This window comes from Anomalospiza imberbis, chromosome 22 (genome assembly GCF_031753505.1).
Source record: "Anomalospiza imberbis isolate Cuckoo-Finch-1a 21T00152 chromosome 22, ASM3175350v1, whole genome shotgun sequence".
In the NCBI taxonomy this organism is placed as follows: domain Eukaryota; kingdom Metazoa; phylum Chordata; class Aves; order Passeriformes; family Viduidae; genus Anomalospiza; species Anomalospiza imberbis.
In genome coordinates, this window is record NC_089702.1 from 2,832,806 (window position 1) to 2,856,834 (window position 24,029).

A 24,029-nucleotide genomic window follows, 5' to 3' on the forward strand; every position below is an offset into this window, starting at 1 on the left:
AACAGAAGCCAATGTGTGCACGTGAGTTCGAAGCCCACTGGACAAAAGTACCCGCAGTGCAGCAGAAGTGAGCAAAGCTGATGGGTTAGAAAAGCAAAATAAACCCTGTGGCAACGGCGCATTGGGTTAGGAAGTTCTACATTGCCTTGTAACAGAGAAACTTGTGACTGCTCTTGAGCTGTGGCCGAATGCTTGCTCCTCTAAAATCTCACAGCCCCTGAGACTGATGTTTGTCTGAGCAATAAATCCTTCTGAGCCTGAAAACAGTCCCACCCCTTCATTCCTAGCAGTGACAATGATAGTGATTATTTCTCATTAGCAACCTTCTAAAAGGACTGTTGAGGAGTTGGTGAGCCAGTGCCACAGCCTTACAGCCCCTGCCTGAGCGCTGGTGCTGGCTCACATCACTCAGCCTGCCTTGCCCAGCACATTCCCTCCCTCCATCACCACCGCTGCTCAGACTGCTGCACCCACGCTCAGCCCCTGCTGCCCTGCCAGGGCTGCACGGGCACTGGGGCTGCAAGAGGACGCACAGGTTACCGCTCCTGGGAGCAGAACAATTTCTGCCGCGACCCAGACCGAGGGGGCTGCTGTCCCTGGCTGGCCCTGGCTGGCCCTGGCTGTCCCTGACTGTCCCTGACTGGCCCTGGCTGGCCCTGACTGGCCCTGACTGGCCCTGGCTGTCCCTGGCTGGCCTTGGCTGGCCCTGACTGGCCCTGGCTGTCCCTCGCTGGCCCTGGCTGGCCCTGGCTGGCCCTGGCTGTCCTTGACTGGCCCTGGCTGTCCCTGGCTGTCCCTGACTGTCCCTGACCGGCCCTGACTGTCCCTGGCTGGCCCTGGCTGGCCCTGACTGGCCCTGGCTGGCCCTGGCCAGCCCTGGCTGTCCCTGACTGGCCCTGATTAGCCCTGACTGTCCCTGGCTGTCCCTGACCGGCCCTGGCTGGCCCTGACTGGCCCTGGCTGGCCCTGGCTGGCCCTGACTGGCCCTGACTGGCCCCGGCTGTCCCTGACTGGCCCTGACTGGCCCTGGCTGGCCCTGACTGGCCCTGACTGGCCCTGACTGGCCCTGGCTGTCCCTGGCTGTCCCTGGCTGGCCCTGGCTGTCCCTGACTGTCCCTGACTGGCCCTGGCTGTCCCTCGCTGGCCTTGGCTGGCCCTGACTGGCCCTGGCTGTCCCTCGCTGGCCCTGGCTGGCCCTGGCTGGCCCTGGCTGGCCCTGGCTGTCCTTGACTGGCCCTGGCTGTCCCTGGCTGTCCCTGACTGTCCCTGACCGGCCCTGACTGTCCCTGACTGGCCCTGGCTGGCCCTGGCTGTCCCTGGCTGGCCCTGACTGGCCCTGGCTGTCCCTGACTGTCCCTGACTGGCCCTGGCTGTCCTTCGCTGGCCCTGGCTGTCCCTGGCTGTCCCTGGCTGTCCCTGACTGTCCCTGACTGGCCCTGGCTGGCCCTGACTGGCCCTGACTGGCCTTGACTGGCCCAGGCTGGCCCTGACTGTCCCTGGCTGGCCCTGGCTGTCCCTGACTGTCCCTGACTGGCCCTGGCTGGCCCTGGCTGGCCCTGGCTGTCCCTGACTGGCCCTGACTGGCCCCGGCTGTCTCTGACTGGCCCTGACTGTTCCTGACTGGCCCTGGCCATCCCTGGCTGTCCCTGGCTGTCCCTGACTGGCCCTGACTGTCCCCGACTGGCCCTGACTGGCCCCGGCTGTCTCTGACTGGCCCTGACTGTTCCTGACTGGCCCTGGCTGGCCCTGGCTGGCCCTGGCTGTCCCTGGCTGACCTTACTGGCCCTGGCTGGCCCCAGCTGTCCCTGACTGGCCCTGACTGGCCCTGGCTGGCCCCGGCTGTCCCTGACTGGCCCTGGCTGTCCCTGACTGGCCCTGGCTGGCCCTGACTGGCCCTGACTGGCCCCGGCTGTCCCTGACTGGCCCTGACTGGCCCTGACTGGCCCTGGCTGTCCCTGACTGGCCCTGACTGGCCCCGGCTGTCCCTGGCTGGCCCTGACTGGCCCTGACGTGCCCTGGCTGGCCCTGGCTGGCCCCGGCTGTCCCTGACTGGCCCTGACTGGCCCCGGCTGTCTCTGACTGGCCCTGACTGGCCCTGACTGTCCCTGACTGGCCCTGACTGGCCCCAGCTGTCCCTGACTGGCCCTGGCTGGCCCCGGCTGGCCCTGACTGGCCCTGACTGGCCCCGGCTGTCTCTGACTGGCCCTGGCTGGCCCTGGCTGTCCCTGACTGGCCCTGACTGGCCCCAGCTGTCCCTGACTGGCCCCGGCTGGCCCTGACTGGCCCTGACTGGCCCTGACTGGCCCTGGCTGGCCCTGGCTGTCCCTCGCTGGCCTTGGCTGGCCCTGACTGGCCCTGGCTGGCCCTGCTCTGCTCCCCATGGATGGGGAATGCTTTCTTTGCCAGCACACCTGCACTGGCAGTGCTGCTCATTAATTTTTCTGCAGGCACTAATTAGGGGCCTCAAGTCCTCCTCGCTTGCTGTGTATTTTCATGTGTCAGTTCCATTTCTTCCATCTGCTAGTTTTTGTTTCTCTCTTTCCTGCGCTGACTCATCTGCCCGAGCCCGGCAGCTCCTTGGCTGTGCCTCTGGGGAGCTCTGCAGCAGCAGCTCCTCCATCCCCTGCCTGCCTGCCTGCGGGTCCAGGGCTTGCCCCACGCCAGGGCAGGCAGGCACAGGGTGCAGCTGGCATTCAGGGAGGCACAGGGTGCAGCTGGCATTCAGGGAGGCACAGGGTGCAGCTGGCATTCAGGGAGGCACAGGGTGCAGCTGGCATTCAGGCAGCTCAGAGGGAGCAGGGACTCAGCAGCTCCAGCACTGCCAGCTGACCACAGCTGGAGCTGAGACCAGCAGCTGCTTTGAGTCATTCTTTTGGGGAGCCTGGTCCCCTCCCCTGGTGATGCAGGAGCTCAGATTATCCAGTCTCCCTGGAAAACTCCATCCCCAGCTGACCTTGAGGTTTCCCACTTGCAAGCAGGGCAGTTCCTGTCCCCTCCAGCCTCCCTCACACCCAGAGGGGGTGCCCTGGGTGCCTCCCCTGTCCCCAGCAGGCACAGCAGGCTCTGAGCCTTTTCCATGGCTGCAGAAGCCACAGTCCCACACCCTGGGATGCAGTGGGAGCCCCGAATGACATTTTTGGGTTACCTGGTGCTTTTGAACAGAACTCTGATGCTCGGGAGTGAGGGCCAGGGCCACATCCCCCACACAGCTCCTGCTGCTTTTTTTACCCCAGATTACCTGCCACTAACTTCAGCAGATGCTTTGGAGCTGTTCCCATGCTGACAATCCCAAAACTTCCATTAACTGCTTCTCTGTCTACTCCTATTCATATATTTATATCCTTATAGATAGATATATGGCTATATATATTGTGTATCTATATGTGTGTATAGATATATATTATATATATACATATATAGAGGGAAAAAATATATAATATATATATACACTATGTGTATATATATATATACACACTTTTAAATATATATATATATATAATATGCACTGTGTGTGTACACATATATATGTATGTATGTATGTATGTATGTACACACAAAAGACTCCCAAACTTGGTTTGGCTTGGTTTGGAGGAGAAGGGACCCAACAATGGGTTCATTTGATCTCTCCTGTGGTTGTAGCTCTCCTTTCCTGCTTCAGACTTTATTCTTTTTTTGCCTTTTCTATTCTACTTTTGATTTTGCTTCCTGTTTTGTCTTGTTTATTCCTCTGTAGAGAAGGAGAATGAGGGAGAGGAGCTCCTTTGAAAAGTCTGGTTAAATGAGCTACTGTGGGAGTCCAAACACTCTTTATTAGACAAGAAGAAAGCTGGTGGAGAAGCAAGTGCCAGAATATTAAGCTGCTTGCTGAATTGTGGCTGCAGAGAGCAGCCTTGGTGCCCTCTGAGGAGGGGCAGAGAAGGGGACAGGGACACTCATTTGCCCAGGGTTCAATCCCACTCTGAAGCCACAAGCCCAAGCCTTCAAAGGCTTCCAACAGTCCATGTCTGGGCTGTATACAAGGGTGACAGATGAATGCTTTGGGTTCAGCTCAGCTGTGGCAGCATTTGCATTTTGGCTTTCATTAGCTTCTCATGAGCTGCACGTTTCTGTGTCCAAACCTACTCTGGACATGTCTGCATCTGAGTCTGGTCCTGCTCACTCTGGCAGAATGCACTTTTTTGGCTGATACAAATTCTTTTTTATCTTTTTTTTTTTTTTTTTGGCTGTCCTTGAAGCAGCTGGGCATAAATTACTTTCACTCCAATACCATTATTTTCATACCACAGGCCTCCAGCCAGTTAGAGCGGTGCTGAGGGGGTGCAAGGTGGGTAGAAATGACACTTCCCTCCAGCACAGAAAATAAATTAATGAAATCAGAACAAGAAGATTTCAAGAAAGATCCCATCCTTTTTGTGTTACCCCAAACAGCAGCTGCTTTTCTGGCACTGCAGCTTCACCTGGGTGTGCATGAGAGAGGTCACGTGGAAAACAGAGGGAAAAGCACGCAGAATGCAGCTGCCTCCTCATTGAGGCCATTCAGAGTTCCATGTCCTGCTCCCCTTACTGGGGAGCATCTTGTGGCAGTGGGCACTGGAGATTCCCCTGACTGTAACCAACCTTGCTCATGAGTGCCTTTCTGAGCTGCAGGTGTCCATGAACTCTCAGCTGTCCTGCCTTCCCCCCCGGGACAGCCCTGAGCCTCCCGCAGCAGGCAGGAACAGCTCCCTGCACTGGAGCCCCTGCTGAGGCTCCCACAGCCCCCTGAGCTGGCCCTGGGGCAGCTGAGCCTGACGTGCTGTGCCAACTCTGCAGCATCTGGGGGCAGCCCCCAGGGAGGGGGTGCTGCCCTGCACAGCCCCCCAGGATGGAGCCTGGAACTAAGCTTTGCTTACAGGGTGAGCTAACAAGTTCAGGTAGAGCCACCACCAGTTTAAACTGATCAGTGACCCAGAAACTGCTTTTGTAGGGACTGCCACACCACGTTCAAACTGCTTTTGTAGGGACTGCCGCACCACGTTCAAACTGCTTTTGTAGGGACTGCCACACCACGTTCAAACTGCTTTTGTAGGGACTGCCACACCACGTTCAAACTGCTTTTGTAGGGACTGCCACACCACGTTCAAACTGCTTTTGTAGGGACTGCCACACCGCGTTCAAACTGCTTTTGTAGGGACTGCTACACCACGTTCAAACTGCTTTTGTAGGGACTGCCATACCACGTTCAAACTGCTTTTGTAGGGACTGCCACATCACGTTCATACTGCTTTTGTAGGGACTGCCACATCACGTTCATACTGCTTTTGTAGGGACTGCCACACCACGTTCAAACTGCTTTTGTAGGGACTGCCACATCACGTTCATACTGCTTTTGTAGGGACTGCCACACCGCGTTCAAACTGTTTTTGTAGGGACTGCCACATCACGTTCAAACTGCTTTTGTAGGGACTGCCACACCGCGTTCAAACTGTTTTTGTAGGGACTGCCACATCACGTTCAAACTGCTTTTGTAGGGACTGCCACACCACGTTCAAACTGCTTTTGTAGGGACTGCCACACCACGTTCAAAAGCCTGAAAGTTGCTAGAGCACGGTAAGAGGGAATGCACTCGCTGTGTGCACGTGGAAAGAAGGAAGTCACAGTAGCTGTGTGACATGGGGATGGTGAGAATGCAAACAGGTTCCGAGCAGCGGGCAGTGACTCCTGTGTGCCACTGAGTGCTACGATCCAAGCAGGGGTCTGGTTTTGTTCAGCAATGTTTGCAAAGGCTCTGGGGAACCTGGAGTGTGCAAGAAAAGCATCAAGATGCTGAGGGTGGCTCTCGACACACTGCCTTGCTCAGTTCCTTCTCCTCCCAGACTGCAGCTGGGCATTTTCATGCTCTTGCAACCTGCACACAGCACAAGTGTCCAGTCACTGAGGGAGCTTTTCTTGTCCTGGTAAATCAGCAACTCCAATTCCCCAAAACGCCTTCACTGTGCAGCTGCAGCCTAAGATCTGCGTGTGAGAGCAGACACAAAATATTGAGTCAAAAGCGATTGCTGTAGTGAGGGCAGAGCTCCTGGCAGCTCAGGCTGCTGAATCAGGCATGGACAACCTGCAAATGCTGCACAAAATTTCAGGAGTCGGGACAGAGGGAGAGGCTATTCAAGGCAGGTGTTTCAACTCCAAAATGAATACATGCAGATAAGTCCTCTGGGTTTTTCACTGAAGGGGTGCACAAGTGTATTTCAAGAGCTAGAGAGAGACATTAGGATACAAAGGTTTAAGTTGGGCAGTGAGAGGTTTTGAGAGGATGCGTGGTTTGACTTAAAAACGAGCACAGCCAAGCACCACGGATTTTCCAATCATGTTTATTTTTCCTGTAGCCCACAGACACAGTTGGATCTGGCAACGGAGCAGATTCTATTTTTCCATAAAGTGTCCATGTGACATTAAGCCCAGGCTAATACTGTCATCAAAGGCGTTCAGAGGGGGCAGCAGCAGAAGCAATGGGAGATGCTGGGAGGAGGCCAGACAGCAAGGCACAAGGGCAGGGAGCACCTCCTCTCCCACTGCCACAGCAGAGACAGCGTGCAGATATGCAGAAAGTCATTTTTCTCATCGATACCAGACAAACACAGCACCATGCAACACAATCTGCAGCTGGAAGTGGGTGGGGAGCAGGATATGGATTGTTATTGCAGTTCTTGTTGGGAGCCGTGTGTGCAGGACAGGGGGAGAGCCCAGGTGTCAGCAAAGCTCCCCAGGGGCATTTGCTTGCTGAAGGGAACCACGATTCTCAGGATGCATCTAGTGGGACACACCTCTCCCTCAGAGCCAGATCCACTTGGCTGCGTTTCAAATGCAGTTTGAGTATCTGAAATGCTGTGGGAAGAGACATCTGTTTTCTCTGCAGGAGGTGGACTGCTGTGGTGTCTCATCAGGTTAAGGTTCCTTCCCAGCGTGCCCTCCCTCCCAGACCTGCACCTTCCATGGCACCTGCTGTCCAACCTGGCCGAGCAGCATCACCTCAAACATCATTTCCCTTCTAAAGGAAGACTGGAAGAATACCTTCTCCTGACAGCATTCTGCTGCTCACAATGCCCCTGTTCCCTCCAGCTCAGGTCCCATGCAGCCCCCAACCCACACTGTGTGTGCTGTACAGCTGCACACGGGCAGGGCCTGGGCTGCGGGCACAGGAGGGTGGCACACACACGGCATCGCTCCCTTTTACTTTGTTTCACCCAGCCACAGACCTTCCAGCACCCAAATACTCCTCTGCCAAGTGGTTCCTTCATCCCAAGCAATCTGCACAGCAGCAGCCAGCCCAGAATTCTCCACAGTGCAGGGCGACTCGTGCAGCCCTGCTTGCAGCTGGGACCTTTGCTCAGCCCTAGAGACTGAGAAAAAGGCTTTGGAAAGGCAGGCTAGCTCCTGCAGCCAGCACCATGCCCTTATCTCAGCCAGTTACTGTACAAATGGACAACACACACACATTATTTACAGCCCATTTTTCACATGATGGAGCAGCTCTTGGCTCGGTCTTTCCTGATCTCTGTGTCACTCAGTAAGTCTGTCCTGCCAGGCATCTGTGACGCCCGCTTCAGTCCCCGTTTGGAGTTGCTGCGCTTCAGGTTCTTGTGCACCCTGTTGACCGAGGCCAGCGTGGTCACGTGGAACACGTCCCGCACGCTGTTCTCCGACACCTTGGAGGAGCACTCTGCGTAGGCCACCGCCCCGATCTGCCGTGCCAGCGCGCTGCCCTGCAGGCCAGACACACGGGAGGGAGGGCAACAAGGTTAGGACAGCTTGCTGGCCAAGGAGCCTCCCACACAGGCAGCCCTGCCAGAGCACAGTGGCAGCACGGGGACACAGCGGTTCCCCAGCAGAGCAAGGCTCTGTGAGAGCTCCAGAGGGGAGGGCAGCCTCCTGAGCAGACAGTGCTGCCGACCACTGGGCCCTGGGTTACTGGCACTTCGTCATTCACACAGTGCCACCCCTGCAGTGCCCCCCTTGCCGGGACAGTCAGTCACCTGCTCTGCACAACACAGAGCCAGGCACAGCAGCAGCTCAGAGTGCAGCTGCCCCTGCACCAGACACTGCTGGCTCCTCTGGAGGTCACTGGCAGCAGCCCCTCAGCTGTGGCTTCTTCCCTCCTGCAGTTCTGCCCCTATGCAGAACCCAAGCAGGAGTCACTGGGAGCAGAAAGAGCTGCACTGAACTGGAGATGCAGGAGGACAACACTCCCCTTTAGCCAGTCCAGCTTGTCAAATCAGGCACTTCCACCTGCTTTGGGGAATGACTTTTTTTGGCTACTAACTGGGTGGCTGCTCAGCAGAGCATCAGGAATAAGGGTCTTCCAGAGCTGGGGACAAGAGTGGTGGAAACACGAGCAGCTCCGAGCCCCCGAGCCACGATCAAACCAGCTGCAGACCAAGGCCTGGGTGCAGTGGTCACAGAGCACAGCTCTCCCCTCCCTGGGCACTGCCCAAACACACCTGCTCATGTGTCACAGGGATGAGGCGCTGCTTGGAGAGCTCCCGCAGGGTGTTGAGGTCTGTCCTCATGTCCAGCTTGCAGCCCACCAGCACGATCTTCGCGTTGGGGCAGAACTCCTGCGTCTCCCCTTGCCACTGCAGAGGAAAGGAGAGGCTCTGGTGTGTGTGGCTTTTCCAAACGGGGTGTCACAACTGTTCAAACACTGATTAGCATATCAGGGCTCTTTAATGACTGCCAAGGTCAAGAATGGGAATGGCCAGAGTAACCCATGGACAACTTCATGCTCACCTGTTCCAGGTTTTGCCCTGCAAACCTGCCCCATCCAAGCGGTGGTCCCCTGTGTAAGGCCACAGGAAGCCAGTCCTGGCTGTGGAAAAACAGCCACACAGTGTGGTGCTCAGATCTGGGACCCCAAGGGTCAACACGGCCAGTGGAGAGCTCTTTGCACACTCACACACTATTTATTACTGGGAACCACCTGTTAGAGAGAGTATGATATTAAGAGCATAGCTATAGCCAGGGAAATTAAGAATTGAAGCAATGGAAAGAGAAGGCCAGGGCAAACATCCATGTCCTTGATATAAATGACTCCTTTCAGAGCTCCCAAAGTGAATGCCTGATGTCAGCTGTGTCTGCAGCAGTAAATAAATCCATCACCTGTGACCTCCCCCGGGGGAGACCTGCACAGCTCCATCAGCATGTCAATGCCCCAGTTACTTATCTAGTGGTGCTGAAGTAGAAAACAGACAATAAATGGAGATTGCCCCCAGCTGAAGTGTCACTTGGAATTACCAATTTCCTGCTAGATAACTCGGGGTTAAGCCCTGGGCAATTAGAAGCAGAAAGAAAACCAAGCCACCAAACCCAGTGTCCACAACCTCGTGGGGAAGGGAGTGCCAAGAACCACCCAAATGTCATTCAACCAGTATCAGACCAAAGCAACTGCAAAATATGAAAAATCTTATTTTCTATCAGGAGATTGTCTTGGGTATCTTCAGGTATCTGCTTGCCAAGGAGGTGGGTTCCCCAGGACTCAGACACCCCCAGCCCCTGGGCAGCATGCTGGAGATGATGGTGCTGCAGCCACAGAGCACCAAAGGCCTACACCACCCCACAAGGAACACATCCAGCTCTTTTGGAGCTGGAATTCAAGCACCCTAATTTGCGTGAAGGATTTGAGCTACAAGTGTTCACACCTGGCAGAGTCTGTGGAGAGAGCTGTGACCCTCTTCCTGCATGACTGACACCTCTGGCAGCCCAAAACCTGTTGTGCTATCAAGACTTGTCAGAACCAAGGCACCACTCCATGAAATCTTGCTCTGCATGAAAGGCAGAGCTGCTTGCTTGCACTCCCTCAGATGCCTCTGCCCCTTCAACTGTACAGCAGCCCAGGCATCACAGGGGAGGCATTAATAAAGATTTCCTCTGCTGAATTTTTGCCTGGGGCTTGAACAGGAAATGTTATTTTCCTTATTTGCCTGATATCACAAGCTAAAACCCATTTCAACTTCATGGTGTCTTAGGAATTTTCCTCACTGCCATAAGGCTGTGAGCCTGCACCAAAGGAAACAAGGCATCTACTCAGAGGCACTTAAGAAATCCCCTGGGATTTAGGGTTTATTTTAAGTTACCATATCAAAAAAACATTGCCTAGCAGCACTCAAAACATCTGTGAGGCTGTACAGGGAAAGCCACGCACTGAGCAGGGTGGACTCACATGAAGAGTGTGCAGAGACACAAATAACTCCCAGCCCCACCTAATTATTGAGAGGTTTGTATTTCATTAAGGTGTAAGTGATTCACTTGCATTATTATTCTGCTGACTCCCAAGCTGAGCAGTGAATTCTTTGAGTCCACATGAAACACCCTCCCTCCACCCAGCCTGCTTGGTACCCGGGACCTGCTCTGGAAGCCAACACTGAGCCATTGACCAATTTATCTGAAGGGTCTTTGTCCCCTCACCAGGACACTCCTGAGACAAAGATCCACTTCTCAGCCCTGCCAGCAGCTGAGTAAGAGGCACTTGCTTCAGCACAACATTTGGCAAAATGTGGAGAGGCCAAGAGGCCAGCCAGCACAATGTGACATGTTCAGGCCGTGGCCATTCCAGCCCTGGGGCTCTCTGAGGAGAACAGCCGCGGGAGCTGCTGCTCTGTGCTGCTTTTCATGCCTTGGTGTCTCAGAGTGTCACAAATGAGATGCCAGCCCCCCAGGACAGGATGCAGCTGCCAGATGCTTTCCTGCACAGCAGAACCACAGCTCCCTGGATGCATGGAAGGAAGCAGGGCACGGCCAGGACGATGGGATGCAATTAAGAAGCCACTTACCCTCACTCCTCTGAGCAGCACTCCGAGTTGCTGGACTCCATCTCAGAGGAAAGCCTTGTGTGGGACCTTCTCGCAGAAGAGACCCACTGGAGACCAGCCAGGGGTGCTCCACAGCAGATCCCCAGCCCTGTGAGGCTCTCTGGGACCTGCCAGCTGGAATATCAGCTGTGCTGAAAGGGACTAAGGTGCAGGTAGAAAACTCTCAGCTGCTCCCACAGAGCACGGCCACTCAGCTGTGCCAGGGCAGGCTTAGGGCCCTGCCTGCTCTCCAGGCCAGTGGCATTGGGCCATCTCATTAATTCACTTCAAATTCAGCACCACAGCTCATAATTTCTGTTGAGGAGCTATAGAGAACTGATTGCTGTCTTTTCTGCTATGCAGATGCTGAACTGAGGGGAGAGCCAAAAAACAGCACTCTGCTTGCTTGGAAACAAGCACCAGGGGCTACTCCCCAGCTGCTGCAGGCAATCCATAGCCACTGGTGGTTCTGCTGACAGAGATCCATAATACCCTGCAAGGTCTTGATGGAAAACAGAACAAATGCCCAACATTTCTCTGCGTCCCCACATTTGTGCATGTGGACACAGACAGACCCCACACACACGCTGCAAGCTGCTGTGAGCTTCACCATCCCCTAGGTTCCTTCCAAATGGAAATATTTTGCATTCTGCACAGACCAAGCAGAGCACAGGAACTCCAGGCAAGGCTGCAGGGCCAGAGCTCTGAGCGCTGCCGAGAGCCTCAGGGCACAGGGAGGCCGTGGTGGGGCAGAGCACCCCTCTGGCTGCTGGGGACTCACCTTCTTGAGCACGCTGTCCAGGGTCTCGGGCCGGCTGATGTCAAAGCAGATGAGCACAGCGTCCGAGTCCGGGTAGGCCAAGGGCCGCACGTTGTCGTAATAGGCCGAGCCTGCGGAGAGGAGCGGGGTCAGCAGGTCCCATCCCAGGACTGCTTCTGGACCAAGGGACCCTGGGACCCTCAGCCCTCTCCACCAGGCACGGGTCTTTCATTCCAGCAACAACTGGAGACGCAGCCACGCGATGCAGACCTCTCTGTTGAAGACAAAGGGCGTTAAGCCGAGCTTTTGAGCAGTGACCATGTGCAGTGCTGAGCCCTCCTGCGTGAGCAGCATCCCTGGGTGAGTTCCGAGACATCCCCAGCAGCACTGCTCCACCAGCACCTGCCAGATGCTCGCTAGGGAGGGAGAGGGACGCCAAGCTTGCCTCTTCATTCTGTCAAGGGGTAAATATAAGAAAATGAGGATAAAACCTTTGACTTCCATGACTAAACAAAGGAACTGAAATCCTCTGCCTGTCCAGCTCTGCTGAACTTTATGGCATGGGCAGAGGATTTGTCCTCTGGAAGTCAAAGGTTTTGTCCTCGTTTTCTTGTATTTACCCCTTGACAGAGTGAAGAGGCAAGTTTGGCATCCCTCTCCCTCCCTAGTGAGCATCTGGCAGGTGCTGGTGGAGAAGTGCTGCTGGGGATGCTGCTCACGCAGGAGGGCTCAGCACTGCACACGCCTGGCTCACCACTCACGCCTGGATTCCATCACTTGTCATGCCAGTGCTGCATCCCTCACAGTGGAAAGGTGTGGCTGAGGAAAGACAGCAAATGCTACTGCTGGTTTTCATCCTCCCTCGCTATCTTTATACAGGACAGCTTGCTGACATAGGTTGTGGGAATTTGTGACAGGTAAAAATGAATTGCCTTCTTTCTGGATTCGTGCTGGGAAAAATCAGATTCTTTTTGGTATAAAAAAAGAAGTGACAGGATTTGGTGAATGAGCTATAAATGGAAGGAGATGATTCTGCATTCCACAGGAACTGTGAGCAGGCAAAGAGCCCAGCCTGAATCCTGCATGGCTTCTGCTACACACATGAGCACACACACCCCCCTTCAATGCAAATTTTGGGCAGTAAAGTCACGCTGCCATGGCGTTTTTATTTGCACTGCACTCTGTTGGTGAGCACAGACACCTCAGAAACAGTCATGGAGCAATCAGCCTCACTGCTACTTAAAAACACTCTTTTGGTTTTATATTGCAAAGACAAATGATTTAAACTTCCTGGAGGGATGACAAGCAGATTTTATTTATGGAAAGAGGAAGCAGAGACACCAGAGTCCTTGTTGAATATGCCTCCTCCAAAAGCAGGATTGCCCACCCTAGGCTGAGGAAGCCAGACCTGCTTCCTGCTGCAGCTCCTTGGGATGTCTGGACCTGGCACTTTCCCACCCCAGCAGAAGGGTGGGGCCCAGGTGTCAGGTGGCTCCTTGATGTAGTTCAGCACCTGATGAATTATGGAGGACGGTGGCTCATGTTTCAGGAAGGATGGAAATCAGCCTGGGCTGGGCACCAGAGGAGAACGGGCTGATTCTCTGCAGGAGCTCCAATCCCAGGTCCTGTGTGCACAGGGGCTCCCAGCTGAGGTGCAGAGTGGGGCACAGTCCCCCAGCACAGCAGGAGCTCTGCAAACACCTGGGCAGCAGAGCCTGACACTCCTGCCTCTGCCCAGAGCCCACATGGGGCAGGCTGAGGGGCTTTGTGGAGCTTTCCCAAACCCTGGCAGTGCCAGAGACTGGCCATCCAGCTCAGACCACGGTACCAACAACAGCAGAGCTCCAGGGCTAGGACCAGCCCAGCCCCTGCCAACCCCAGGCAGCCAGGGGAAGGTGCCCTGGATTTGATGTGCAATTGGATTCCCAGCAAAACTGGCTACAGGTGTCTCCAGCTCTTACAGCCAGCCCAGGGGAGCAAAGGCACCTGCACCCCCTGCTCCTCTGGGGCAGAGGTGGGGCTCTGTCCCTGCAAAGGCACTGGGAAGGGAAGGGGTTGGGATCAGCACAGAAGAAACAGACCCCGACCCCTGCAGAGCCCAGCTCTCATCCTAGAGGGAAAGTCACACTCCCTAATGGAAAGGAGCCAGTCCCTGGGGCATCTCGGGCAGCTCTGGGGACAGGGATGCCAGACATGCAGGCAGGGTGAGCCAGGGTGACCCAGTGTCCAGAGCACAGAGGTTTCTGACCTCGCCTCAGGCTCACACCTGGCAGAGTCACACCTGGCAGAGTCACACCTGGCAGAGTCACACCTGGCAGAGTCACAGCACTCCCACATGAGCCAGCCCTGCTCAGCCCGGGGCTGCTTTCCCAGGCAGCACCAAGCACAGCAGTGCTGAGCTCCCTTTGAACAGGCTCTTCAGTCTCATGTTTGCCATGGGCTGACAGCAGAGCACAGGACGGGAGATCCAGGGCTGATCCGCACGCCTGAACTAGCCGGGTCCTTTATCTGAGCCCTGCCCTCTCCCCCATGCACACAGGGCTGTCTGCCTCCAGACAGGGGCCCTGCTGCTGGAGGAAACTGTTCCCACGCACATCCTCTCCCTGCAGCTTCTCAGTTTTACATAAACACTTCAGATAAATCTACCCCCTCCCAGCCAAGGAATGCTCCTTTTGTAGGGGCAGCTTTGGCTCATTCAGCACAGACATTGCCACAGCAAACTGTATCATAGCAACCTGCTGCTCCTCAGCAGCCAGCCAGCCCCTCAGCAGAGAGCCCACAGCGCTGCTGCAGCCCCCCACTAGCCCACAGCACCCCCACGGGCTCAGCCCAGTGCCAGGAACCCTGCTCCCCTCACCTGGGACCACAGGAGGAGAGACTCCTGTGCTGGCAGGAGGAGCTGAGGGAAGGGGAGCACGAGGCAAAGAACCTTATCTTTCTAAACGTGATCAAAATTTGCTTCATATTCATTAATGAAGCTCCAGCTCCGAAGGGCAGGAGTCACCCCTGGCACCTCAGCTGGCATTCAGCTCCCAGCCAGAAGCAGCAGCTTCTGCCCACCTCAGGAGACTGACAGAAACCCCTGGGGACCCAGAGGCAGGAGAGCTGCATTGCTCCCAGCCAAGGTAATCCCCAGTTTGCTCTGGAGACATCTCTACTGAATCAGGAAATTGTCTGGGTGATTAGTCTTCTAGGTTTTGCATCTATTACTTTTTCATTGCATATGACAATTAAAGACAAAAAGATCCAAAACAACAAAACACCCCCCAAAACCTCACCTAAGCAACCCAAAAAAGCCAGAGCCTTCAACTCTAGCTCTTCAGTTTTATGGATTATGTGCACTTGACACCTTACAGACACTCCAGCAAGACACTCCAGAGACCCTCAGTCTGGCAATTCCGAACACACAGAGGAGCCCAAGGCTGGTGTGTCTGCAGACTCAGCCTTCCCTTACTGCATGAGTCATTCTCCCACTTGGCATCCAGGTCTGCAAGAAACAGGACCTAAGTGCATCTGCTCATGATTAAAGAGAAAACTGGAGCAAGCCTACAAGCAGCTTAAAAATAAAATCCACATTGTTGTCTACAGTTCAGGGGTGGATACAAGCATGAGTAGCTCCTCTTTCCCCTTGGCTGGCAGATCCTGGAGTGCCTGGCAGTGCAGCTCAGAGATGCCACTCTCGGGCAGGGGACAGAAATATGCTGTTTCATCTATACCAACATGGTGCTAATCTTCATTTGCTCTTTATGAGCTGTTCTAGAGAGGATGAGCCTCCTCACACAGGCACCCTCCATCCAACAATAGGGCTTTACACACCAGGAAAGCCAGACTGCTCGCAGAGCCATGATCTGCTCTCCAAGGGGCTCCCACAGCCCAGCTCTGGCTTCAAACAGAGATGAGCACTGCCAAGATCTCCATTTCTCTGCAGCACACTTGTCTTGGGGGGCTCACTGTAAACTCTCCCCAAAGAGGAAGCAATGCTGAGGCACATGCTGCTTTCTGCAGGGACTGCCAAGAGCAGCCTTTGTGGAATGAAGCACAAATTCATCCCAGCTTTCTGGAGGGCTACACTGACATAACGAAGAGTTTTGGGTCACCTCCCCACACAGAGGTGCCAGATGAGGACCAGCCTCTAGAGATGACAGAGGATGTCCACTCTGCCAGACAGATCCCACCCAGGGTCCAGCCAAGCTCTGGGTAAGAGGACAAAGCTGCCAAAGCAGGACCAAGTCAACAGCCCCAGGACTTCCACAACCTTCTGTCCTGGCTGAACTTTGACCTTTCTCTTGCTTGTGCAACATCACTGCAAACCCCTGAAGTACAGGAAAGGAGGAAACTGCTCCGTGGCATAGAATAAACACTCTCCTGGGAAGTGCACAACTGAAAAAAACAGCTCATCAGCTTGGACAATTAACCTCTGCTCCTAATTCTTACAAAGCACGTACAAAAATTAGTGAATTACTGAAGAGCCCAGCTGGCACACCTTCAGGATGAAGGGAATGGTATTTGCATAGGCTGAGGTGGCACTTCTGGGCCCTTCTCCAGATCTTATTACTGGAAGCCTGCCCCTCAGGAGGAGGCTGTTCTGCTGGATTTACCAGTGGAGGAATCCCCAGCTCAGGCAGGCACCGAGCGCTTCTGCCTCATCCCAGTCCTGTGCCTGCCTCACATATGCAGCTACCTGTGGTCCAGAGAAGCTTGCTCAGATGCAAACCTCCCTCCAGCAGCTGTGAGGAGCCCCTGAAAGCTCCTGCTGGCTCCTGGGGGTGTCTGGCATGGCAGGACTGGGTCTGCAGGTGCCGCCGCGGGGCCCTCCCAGCCTTTTCACACCTGCAGCAGCTGACCAGGGAGACAAATGGGGGTCACAAGCCCCTTCCTGGCACTCTTGCCATGTCACAAGGACAGCTGGCATCGCCACAACCTGCCTGCCATCCTTTCTACAGGGTACAACAGGGACCTAGAGCGGCAACAGCTTCCTGCAGCACAGCCAGCACGCACTCTGCCCTCAGGGAACGGGGCTGAGGGCTGAATGAACACAGTTCTCTTGGTGCAGTGCTGCACATTTCAGGTTCGCTGTTCACAGGCATCAGATCCCGCCCCAAGCATTTGGCTGCCAGATAAGGTTTCTTCCCACAGGGAAGGCTGGGCCTGTACACTTGCAAAGTTTAATGGAGTGGAGATTTTATCTTCAGAATCTGGGGCAAAAGGAGCAGGGAGAGCAGAGCATAGGAGAGAGCAGATCACCTCTGGGCTGTGGGAAAGGGGTCTGCACCTGAGCTGGGAACAAACCCACCCCACAGAACATCCTTCCTTGGGCACAAGGTCACAGCAGCCAGCAAGGTCAGCTAGTTGTCACTAAAGGCAATGTTCCTCAGCACCCCCAGAACTCCCAGGACATCTCATGGCCCCACAGAGGCTGGAGCCTCTCAGATCTGTAGGGGACAAAGGATGGATGATGCCACAGGGATCATCAGAGCGGAACCAGCCTCCATCCCTGAGCCACACAGCATTGCAGCATGCCCCCCACACTGTGCACAGCCCAGAGAGATGATCCTCCTGGGCACTGCCCTGCCCTGTCTTGTCCTGTCATGTCTTCTCAAGGTCCATCCTCCACCCACTTCAGTATCAGCATTTCTGCTGCAAGCCTTTAAAGGTCTGTCTGACTGGCTACTGACCTGCGTGAGAATGTGACCCAGCTGCACGTATTTTTAGGATTAACTACATATTTGTGCTGAGGCACAACACAAGCATGCTGGTTTTAGGCTCTCAGTCTGAATAGGAAGCATGGGAGGAGCTCTTTTGGTATGGAAAGGGCAGCTCCACATTTTCTCTGCCTCAGACTGCAAGTAGCATTGAAGTCTTTCTGAGACAGAGCTTGTTCTTACACTTCGGGAGAGGCAGCCATAGCAATCCTGGAGCTGCACACTGGGAATCCAGGCACAGACAGCCACAGCATCCATGGAGATGCCATGGCTAAACTCAGCCCCTTTCAGCTCTCTAATCTCATCAACATTCCTCAGTAGTTCCCTGAAAAGAAGGATCTGTTATCACAGCCTGTGGGTTCCCACACAGGCCATTCCAAGGCAGACTGTTTGCTGAGCACAGGCAAAGAGGAAGGCGGAGGGGGTTTGTAATTCACAGCGTTATTCTTGTCTTGAAAGCACATCTGCTGAAGAGACAGTGGCTGTGGAGGGCTGGCAGCCACACAGCTCCTCTGCTCTGAGCTGAGCAGGGCACTGCTGAACCTGAGCACTGACCTTTGCAACACTGCAGGCTGCAGCAGGCACTGCGACTCTCCAGCACGCTGCATCCTGATGGTCCACAGAGGACAGACCCCTCCAGCAGCTTTCCAAGGCAACAACGACCTTGTGCAAGGCACAATGCCAGCCTGGGTCTCCCACTGAGCACTGGCAAAGATGTCCCTAGCAGAAGCAGGCAGCTCTACTCTGCAGCTGAATCTGCACCAGCAAAAGATGCATCAAGCAGCTCAAAGGCCTCAGGTCACTCCCTGCTCTGCCTGCCTGCACCTTGAGGCCACAGGCACACCAGAGCCTCCCAGCATAGAAGGGGTGAGCCAAAAGCAAAGAACTCAGTCCAGGCTGCAAGGTACAGTGTAGGCTCTTCACCATTATCATTGAAAACAGAACAAAAAGTCCACCTAGATACAGGGTAAAGCCTCAGACCTGCCAGCACCAGCGCTGCCAACCCGGGCCTTGCCGAGGCACTGGGCACAGCATGGCTTGAGCTCCTCTCTCCCTTTGCTTGCACTCAGTGCCAGGGAATCGCTGCAGAACAGGCAGGGCATTGGGCCAGTCCAGCATGGGCAGAGGGTGCACTGGCAGTGCCAGCTCATGGTGGGACACACTCCAAGCACAGTCCCCAGGCAGCAGGGCAGCCTGCTCACTGAAGGCTCTCTCTGCCAGAGACCTGCCGAGCACCTCCGTGGTTCCAATTCCAGACCTCCCGGAGCTGGGCAGACCCGGGGACACTCCCTGATCCCACGGGGAAAGAAGTATTGCATTGCTGAGGAGAAGCTCCCTGCCCATGCACGCCTGGGGGCAACAATGCTCCCTCCCAGACCTGACGCACTCAGACGAAACTCGAAACTCGCCCACTCCTTGCAGAGCATCGCTAATGATCACCAGCCATCCACCCTCCTCCACCTGCCGCGAGGAACAAAGCTCTTCCCGCTGGGTCCGGGGCACAGGCGCTCCGGGTCTGGGAGGCTCCCAGCCCTTTGGGAACAGCACTCCCTGCCCATCAGGCATCCCACTGAACAGGAGTTTCCCCCACCACAAGATACCAGCCCTGTGCACTGGAGTCGTTTCTGTGCTGAGCGTGCTCAGCCAACAGGCAGCCAAAAGAATTTGCCAGAACAGGAACAGGGACAAGAAGAGCAGCAAAGCACCGTGTCCTCCATAAGGCTCACGAGCAGAGGTGCCAGGGCATGGCCACTCCTGGAGCCGCAGCCATGCCTACCCCATCCAGCTCTGCACCCCTTCCCTCACAGACAAGGATGTCAAACTGCTTTCCAGTGGAGGCTCTAGCAAACAGTACGTAGCCCTTGGGGACTGGAGGCATGGGACATTCCTGACACGCTGTGAAATGGAACCTGAAGCAATTTTACTCCCATGATCTGTCCCGAGCTGGGGAACAAACGGAAACAAACACAAAATGCAACCAGCAGATGTTGGACAAGGGGATTTTCTCGCTGGTGCATTCCTGGATCTAAGGCACATTTGAGACAGCGCAGAGTCCCAGCATCTGCCCTGCCAGAGCACCACAGGTTTCACCCTGCAAAGGATTCTCAATGCTGGAAACTCTCCAGAGTCACCCTCCAGCCCCAGAAAACCTTGTCAATGGACAAAGAGTTAAAAGACATTTAAAGAAAATCAGAGGTTACAATACAATTTGGCAGCCATTCAGTTCTCCATCACTTCCATCCACTCGATGTCAATATTCCTCTAATGAGAGCTCCTGTCTGCCAGCTGCCAGTGTCACAGCCTGTGTTTGCCACTTCGCAGGAGGGGTCAATTCAGCTCCAAAGGCTGCATTTTCCAACACACTGCTGTCAGCCAGGATGGCAGGACACAGGGAGCAGGCAACACCCAGGGCTGTACAGGGCTTACCAGTGGGATGGCTGAGTGGCCAGGTAGACTGCAGCCACACTCAGTCATCATAAAGGGAGTTTTCCAGGCCAGCCTGCACTTTCCCCATCACCCATCATCTGAGCTGATGCTCAGCTCGCTCTGTGCAGCTTCCAGAGTCTCCAACTGCTTCCTCAACTAAGTATGGGGCAAGGGAAATCAATTAAAAAGTAAAAAACAATATCCACCTCCTCTCTCCAGGTCTGCTGATTTCTCAGGGAAGTTCAGTTCAAATCACTTATCTAAGAGGTGGAGAGCATTTAAAATAGAAAGTGTTCCCCTCCTCATGTCAGGATCACCCTTTCTCAACATCTTTTTTCACTCTTGCTGGGATGGAATTTATCATGAACAATAAAGCCCTATATGAAAAGCAGCTTAAAAGAAAGAGTAGGTAGTCCAGAGAGAAGGGGAAGTGCTCACCAGTGCCTGTCATTCTCCTTGGTGGTGGTGGGCAATGAGCTACTCCTGATCCCTTCAGCTCAGCTGGTTCAACTCGCTATTGTGCAAAATTTCTTTTGCCAGAGCTGCCATTCTTAAGGGCCTCTGAAGGCTAGTGGAAACTCAACAGTTGTTTGTGGTCTACAGCTAAAAATTTCAGTTTGATTACCAGGGAAAACTGCTGTGAAGAGCTTTGCAGGATTGTTTAAGAACTAGTTCCTGTGTATTTCAAATCAAAGAGAATTTATCTGGAAAATCAACTGAAGAACTCCATCTACAGCAAAGCTGTTAAAAAGGTCTGACATTTTTCACAGGAGAAAAGAGAAAGAATCAAAGTCCATTATTTTTTGGCTGCAGAGACAAATATTGGAAAAACAACTTTTGTCACAAGGGGAAAAATGAACGTGTGACAGCATCAGATGCAGGTGCCAGATACATTCTTAAAGAACTTTTTATCATGTCCTTTTCTCTAAACATTTGTAAGACCAAAGCACATCATTCTGGAGGATTCCTAAAAAGCAAGCAATGCTTCAAACATGCTTCTACACCCCGCAAAGGTGAAGTTTTTTATATCAAACACAGATACTCAAGAGCAAAGCCATTCAGTGCCTAGCAAAGATAACCCACCACATCCCCTTCCAAGGCTGCAGAAGCCCAAGTTTTGAACTCCCCCAGCCGTGAGGGTGAACAAGTTGTGGGTGAACACTCATATGCACCCCAGTGACACGCGAGGTCGACCACCCCTGAGTCCTGGCACACCCTGAGCAGCTTCAAGGAGCCCTCTGCAGCCAGGGACCAGCCAGGATGGTTTCACTGTGGCCACATCTGAGAGTCTCCAAACACACACCGGCCCAGCAGCAACCACCCTGCAAGGGCCTCCACATAATTAACACTCTGTGCTTCAAGCACAGCTCCTGGTCAAGCACCGAGAGCCAACACTTCATGCCCAGCCCCTGCCCCAGGAGCCAGTGTCCTCACGGCTCACATCACAGCACACAGCTTGCTAGCAAAGCTGAATCTAATTCCCTTTTTGTCTCAGGGAATAAAAATCAGCAAAGCAAGGTCTCCTGAGTCAGGAAGCGCCAGAAGAAGACTCAAACGTATTTTACATGTTTAGGCTAGTCCAAGACTCAGTAAAGCACTACTCTAGGTAGAGCTAAGCTAATCCTACAGCTGTCATTTAATGAATGCAAAATTGCAGCAAGGAATCTGACTGAACAAGAGGAAAAGAAAGTCCTAGGTCATGTTTTCATTTACTACTGCTCTTGGACACTGAGAGGACTTCATTTGTCATCGGGATTCCAGAAATTATGAGAACATGGGGAAAGAGCATCAGCAAGCACACGATGTATATTCATCAGCAGAGCACAGCATTCAGCTGCACTGCCTGTACAAAAGGATCCAAAGGTAAATCAGAAAGTGCATGTGAACTTTGTAGGATGCCAATATTTCTATTAGCTCTGCATCACGCGCTTCTCTTGCAACTCATGCCTCCACTGAGGCACGGGCAGGCACAAAGTTTGGGACGGGTCTTGGTGGGCTGGGACAGCTGTGCCCGGCGCTTTGAGCAGAACCACAACGGAGGACACAAAGACGCGAAACCAAACCAAGCCAAAAAGACGCCAGCGAACCCCAGAGGCTCTGTGGCAGCTCCAGGGCATCCCTCCCGAGGCGAGGGCTCCTTCCTCCAGCGGCACTCTCCCTCCTCCCCGCTCCGCTCCGGCCTCGCCGCAGCCGGCTCTCTCGCTGCTCGCTGTCTCCGCTGCAGCACCGAGAGGCCCCGCGGAGCCGCGCCGGCTGCGGGACAAGGGAGCGCCCGCCCGGCGCTGCCCGGGGCCCCCGGGAGGCTCACAGGGCTCGGGGCCGCTGCCCCTACCCCAGCCCCAGCCCAGCCCGGCCCGGCGGCTCAGGGAACGGGGAAAGCCCATCGGCCGGAGGGACGAGGCCGGCCCCGCCACCCCCGCGCAGCCCCCGGCGCACCTGAGGTGTCCCACATGTTGAGCTCCGTGCGCTGCTTGTCGATCTCGAAGCTGGCCGTGTAGTTCTCGAAGACGGTGGGCACGTAGCTCTGGGGGACGGAGGGGAGAGCAGAGGTCAGGTGAGGTGAGGTGAGGTGATGCGGGGCGCAGAGCCCGGCCCGCCCTCCCGCCGCCCTCCCGCACCTCGGGGTAGCAGTCCTTGGCGAAGACGTGCAGCAGCGCCGTCTTGCCGCACTGCGTGTCCCCCACCACCACGATCTTGCAGCGCGCCAGGTGCCCCTCCATGGTGCGGGGCCGCCGCGCCCGCGCCGCCGCTTTACCGGGCCGGCCCCGGCCTGGCCGCGCCCCCGGCCCCGACGGCACCAACCAGGCGCGGAGCGGAGCCGGCGCTGGGCAGGGCCGCGCCGCCACGGCCGCGGCCCCGGGAGCCGCCCCCCGCCGGCCCCGCCGCCCCTCGGGCCGTCCCCTCGGCGCCGCTGCCGCTCGTCGCCGGCCCCGGGACGCGGGTCCGGGTGCCCGCTGCACCCGGGATGGGCCCGCACCCCCGGTGCTCCCCCCGGCCCCGCGCTGCTCCCCCTGGCCGGGAGATGCCCTTTTCACCGCGGCCCCCAGCTCCGGCGCTGCCCAGGGAACGGGAGCTGTGCGCTGAGGAATTCGGCAGGATCGGGGGCAGCCGGCATTCAAAGAACCCCGTATCCCCGATGTCCGCGGCCAAGTGACATCAGCAGGGGCAGGGAACCAGTCTCTGCAGCAGCTGCGTGACCCCAGGCTGGCCTCACAGCAGAGAGGGCAGCGATTTCTGCTCTCCATCCCTCCTTGAGCACAGACAGCACATCTATAAATTGCAGGCAGTGATTTTAATTAGCAGGCTTCTCTGCTGCTAGTATTTTGTTGGCCACACTGCAGAAAGATTCACCTAAATGGCAAACTGACTGTCACAAAATGCAGTAAAAATAGACACAAGGAGGACAAAGAAGGCCTGGAGAAAAGGAAATGAAAATGTTTTGGCAGCGAAACAACATTATTAATGGACTGAGGGGGCAGATTGTTTTTGCTGAAATCACAGTCATATTATGTATATAAATATTGGTGCCGTGCATGGTGTTGGAACAAGTAAAGAGCAAAGACAGGGTGCATGGCATGGGGGGTTGCCATGCAGGTACCCAGTGGTTTCAGGTGCTTCTTGGCCTTCTGACACCCCTGCCAGCTGAGCCCCCAGGGACACACCAGCCGCAGTCAGCACTTTGGTGAGCTGGATGCCTCCACGTGGTCACAAGCCACGCAGGTCCCACGTCTCAGGGTGCACCCCTAGGACAGCAGCCCAGTGCAAGCAGGGCTAAAGGCGTGTCTGAAGCACATTCAGCTGGCCGAATGGGAATTCAGGTCTCACCTCATCCTCACATACCAGAGAAGACCTGAAAGCTGAAGGGATGAGGTGGTCCAAGGAGACAAGGTAGTCCTGGAATCCCTGCAAAGGTAGTCCTGGAATCCCTGCAGCTCTTTGTCCTCAACTGATCTGATTCCTGCATTTTGTGGGTCAGGAGCTGGCTCAGTCAGTTCTTTGTTCTGCAGCTTTGCTGTGGGGTTTGCTGCAGCATCCCTGGGCCTCCCAGCCTTATTTTAAGCAAAATGATGAGTGACTGTCTCATACTTGTTTCCTCCAACTCTCCCTGGGGAAAGGAGCCTGTGCAGCACTGACGGGTTTTATAAGGCCTGTAGTGATTTTTTGCCTTCTTATATGTGCGCATGTCACTCCATTTTTATGCAGAAGAATGGAAAGAAAAGTTCATTGTCTTGTGACTGCAGGTAAAGGAGTGCAGGGTATTCATCAGTGCCACCTGGAGCAAGGTTTTCCCCTTTCTGACAGCAGTTCACCATGTTT

At 55.0% G+C, this 24,029-nt stretch overlaps 1 protein-coding gene across 1 annotated transcript; it reads right to left on the reverse strand.

Annotated features, from left to right (window-relative positions):
* Positions 1 to 6,859: 6,859 nt before the first annotated feature.
* RND2 (Rho family GTPase 2) lies at positions 6,860 to 22,558 on the reverse strand. The gene is made up of 5 exons (XM_068212532.1): positions 22,331 to 22,558; positions 22,149 to 22,236; positions 11,605 to 11,714; positions 8,478 to 8,612; positions 6,860 to 7,742 (listed from the first exon to the last, which is right to left on the reverse strand). Exons 1-5 carry the CDS (start codon positions 22,430 to 22,432, stop codon positions 7,494 to 7,496), a joined length of 684 nt encoding a protein of 227 aa, XP_068068633.1. The 5' UTR covers positions 22,433 to 22,558; the 3' UTR covers positions 6,860 to 7,493.
* Positions 22,559 to 24,029: the final 1,471 nt, after the last annotated feature.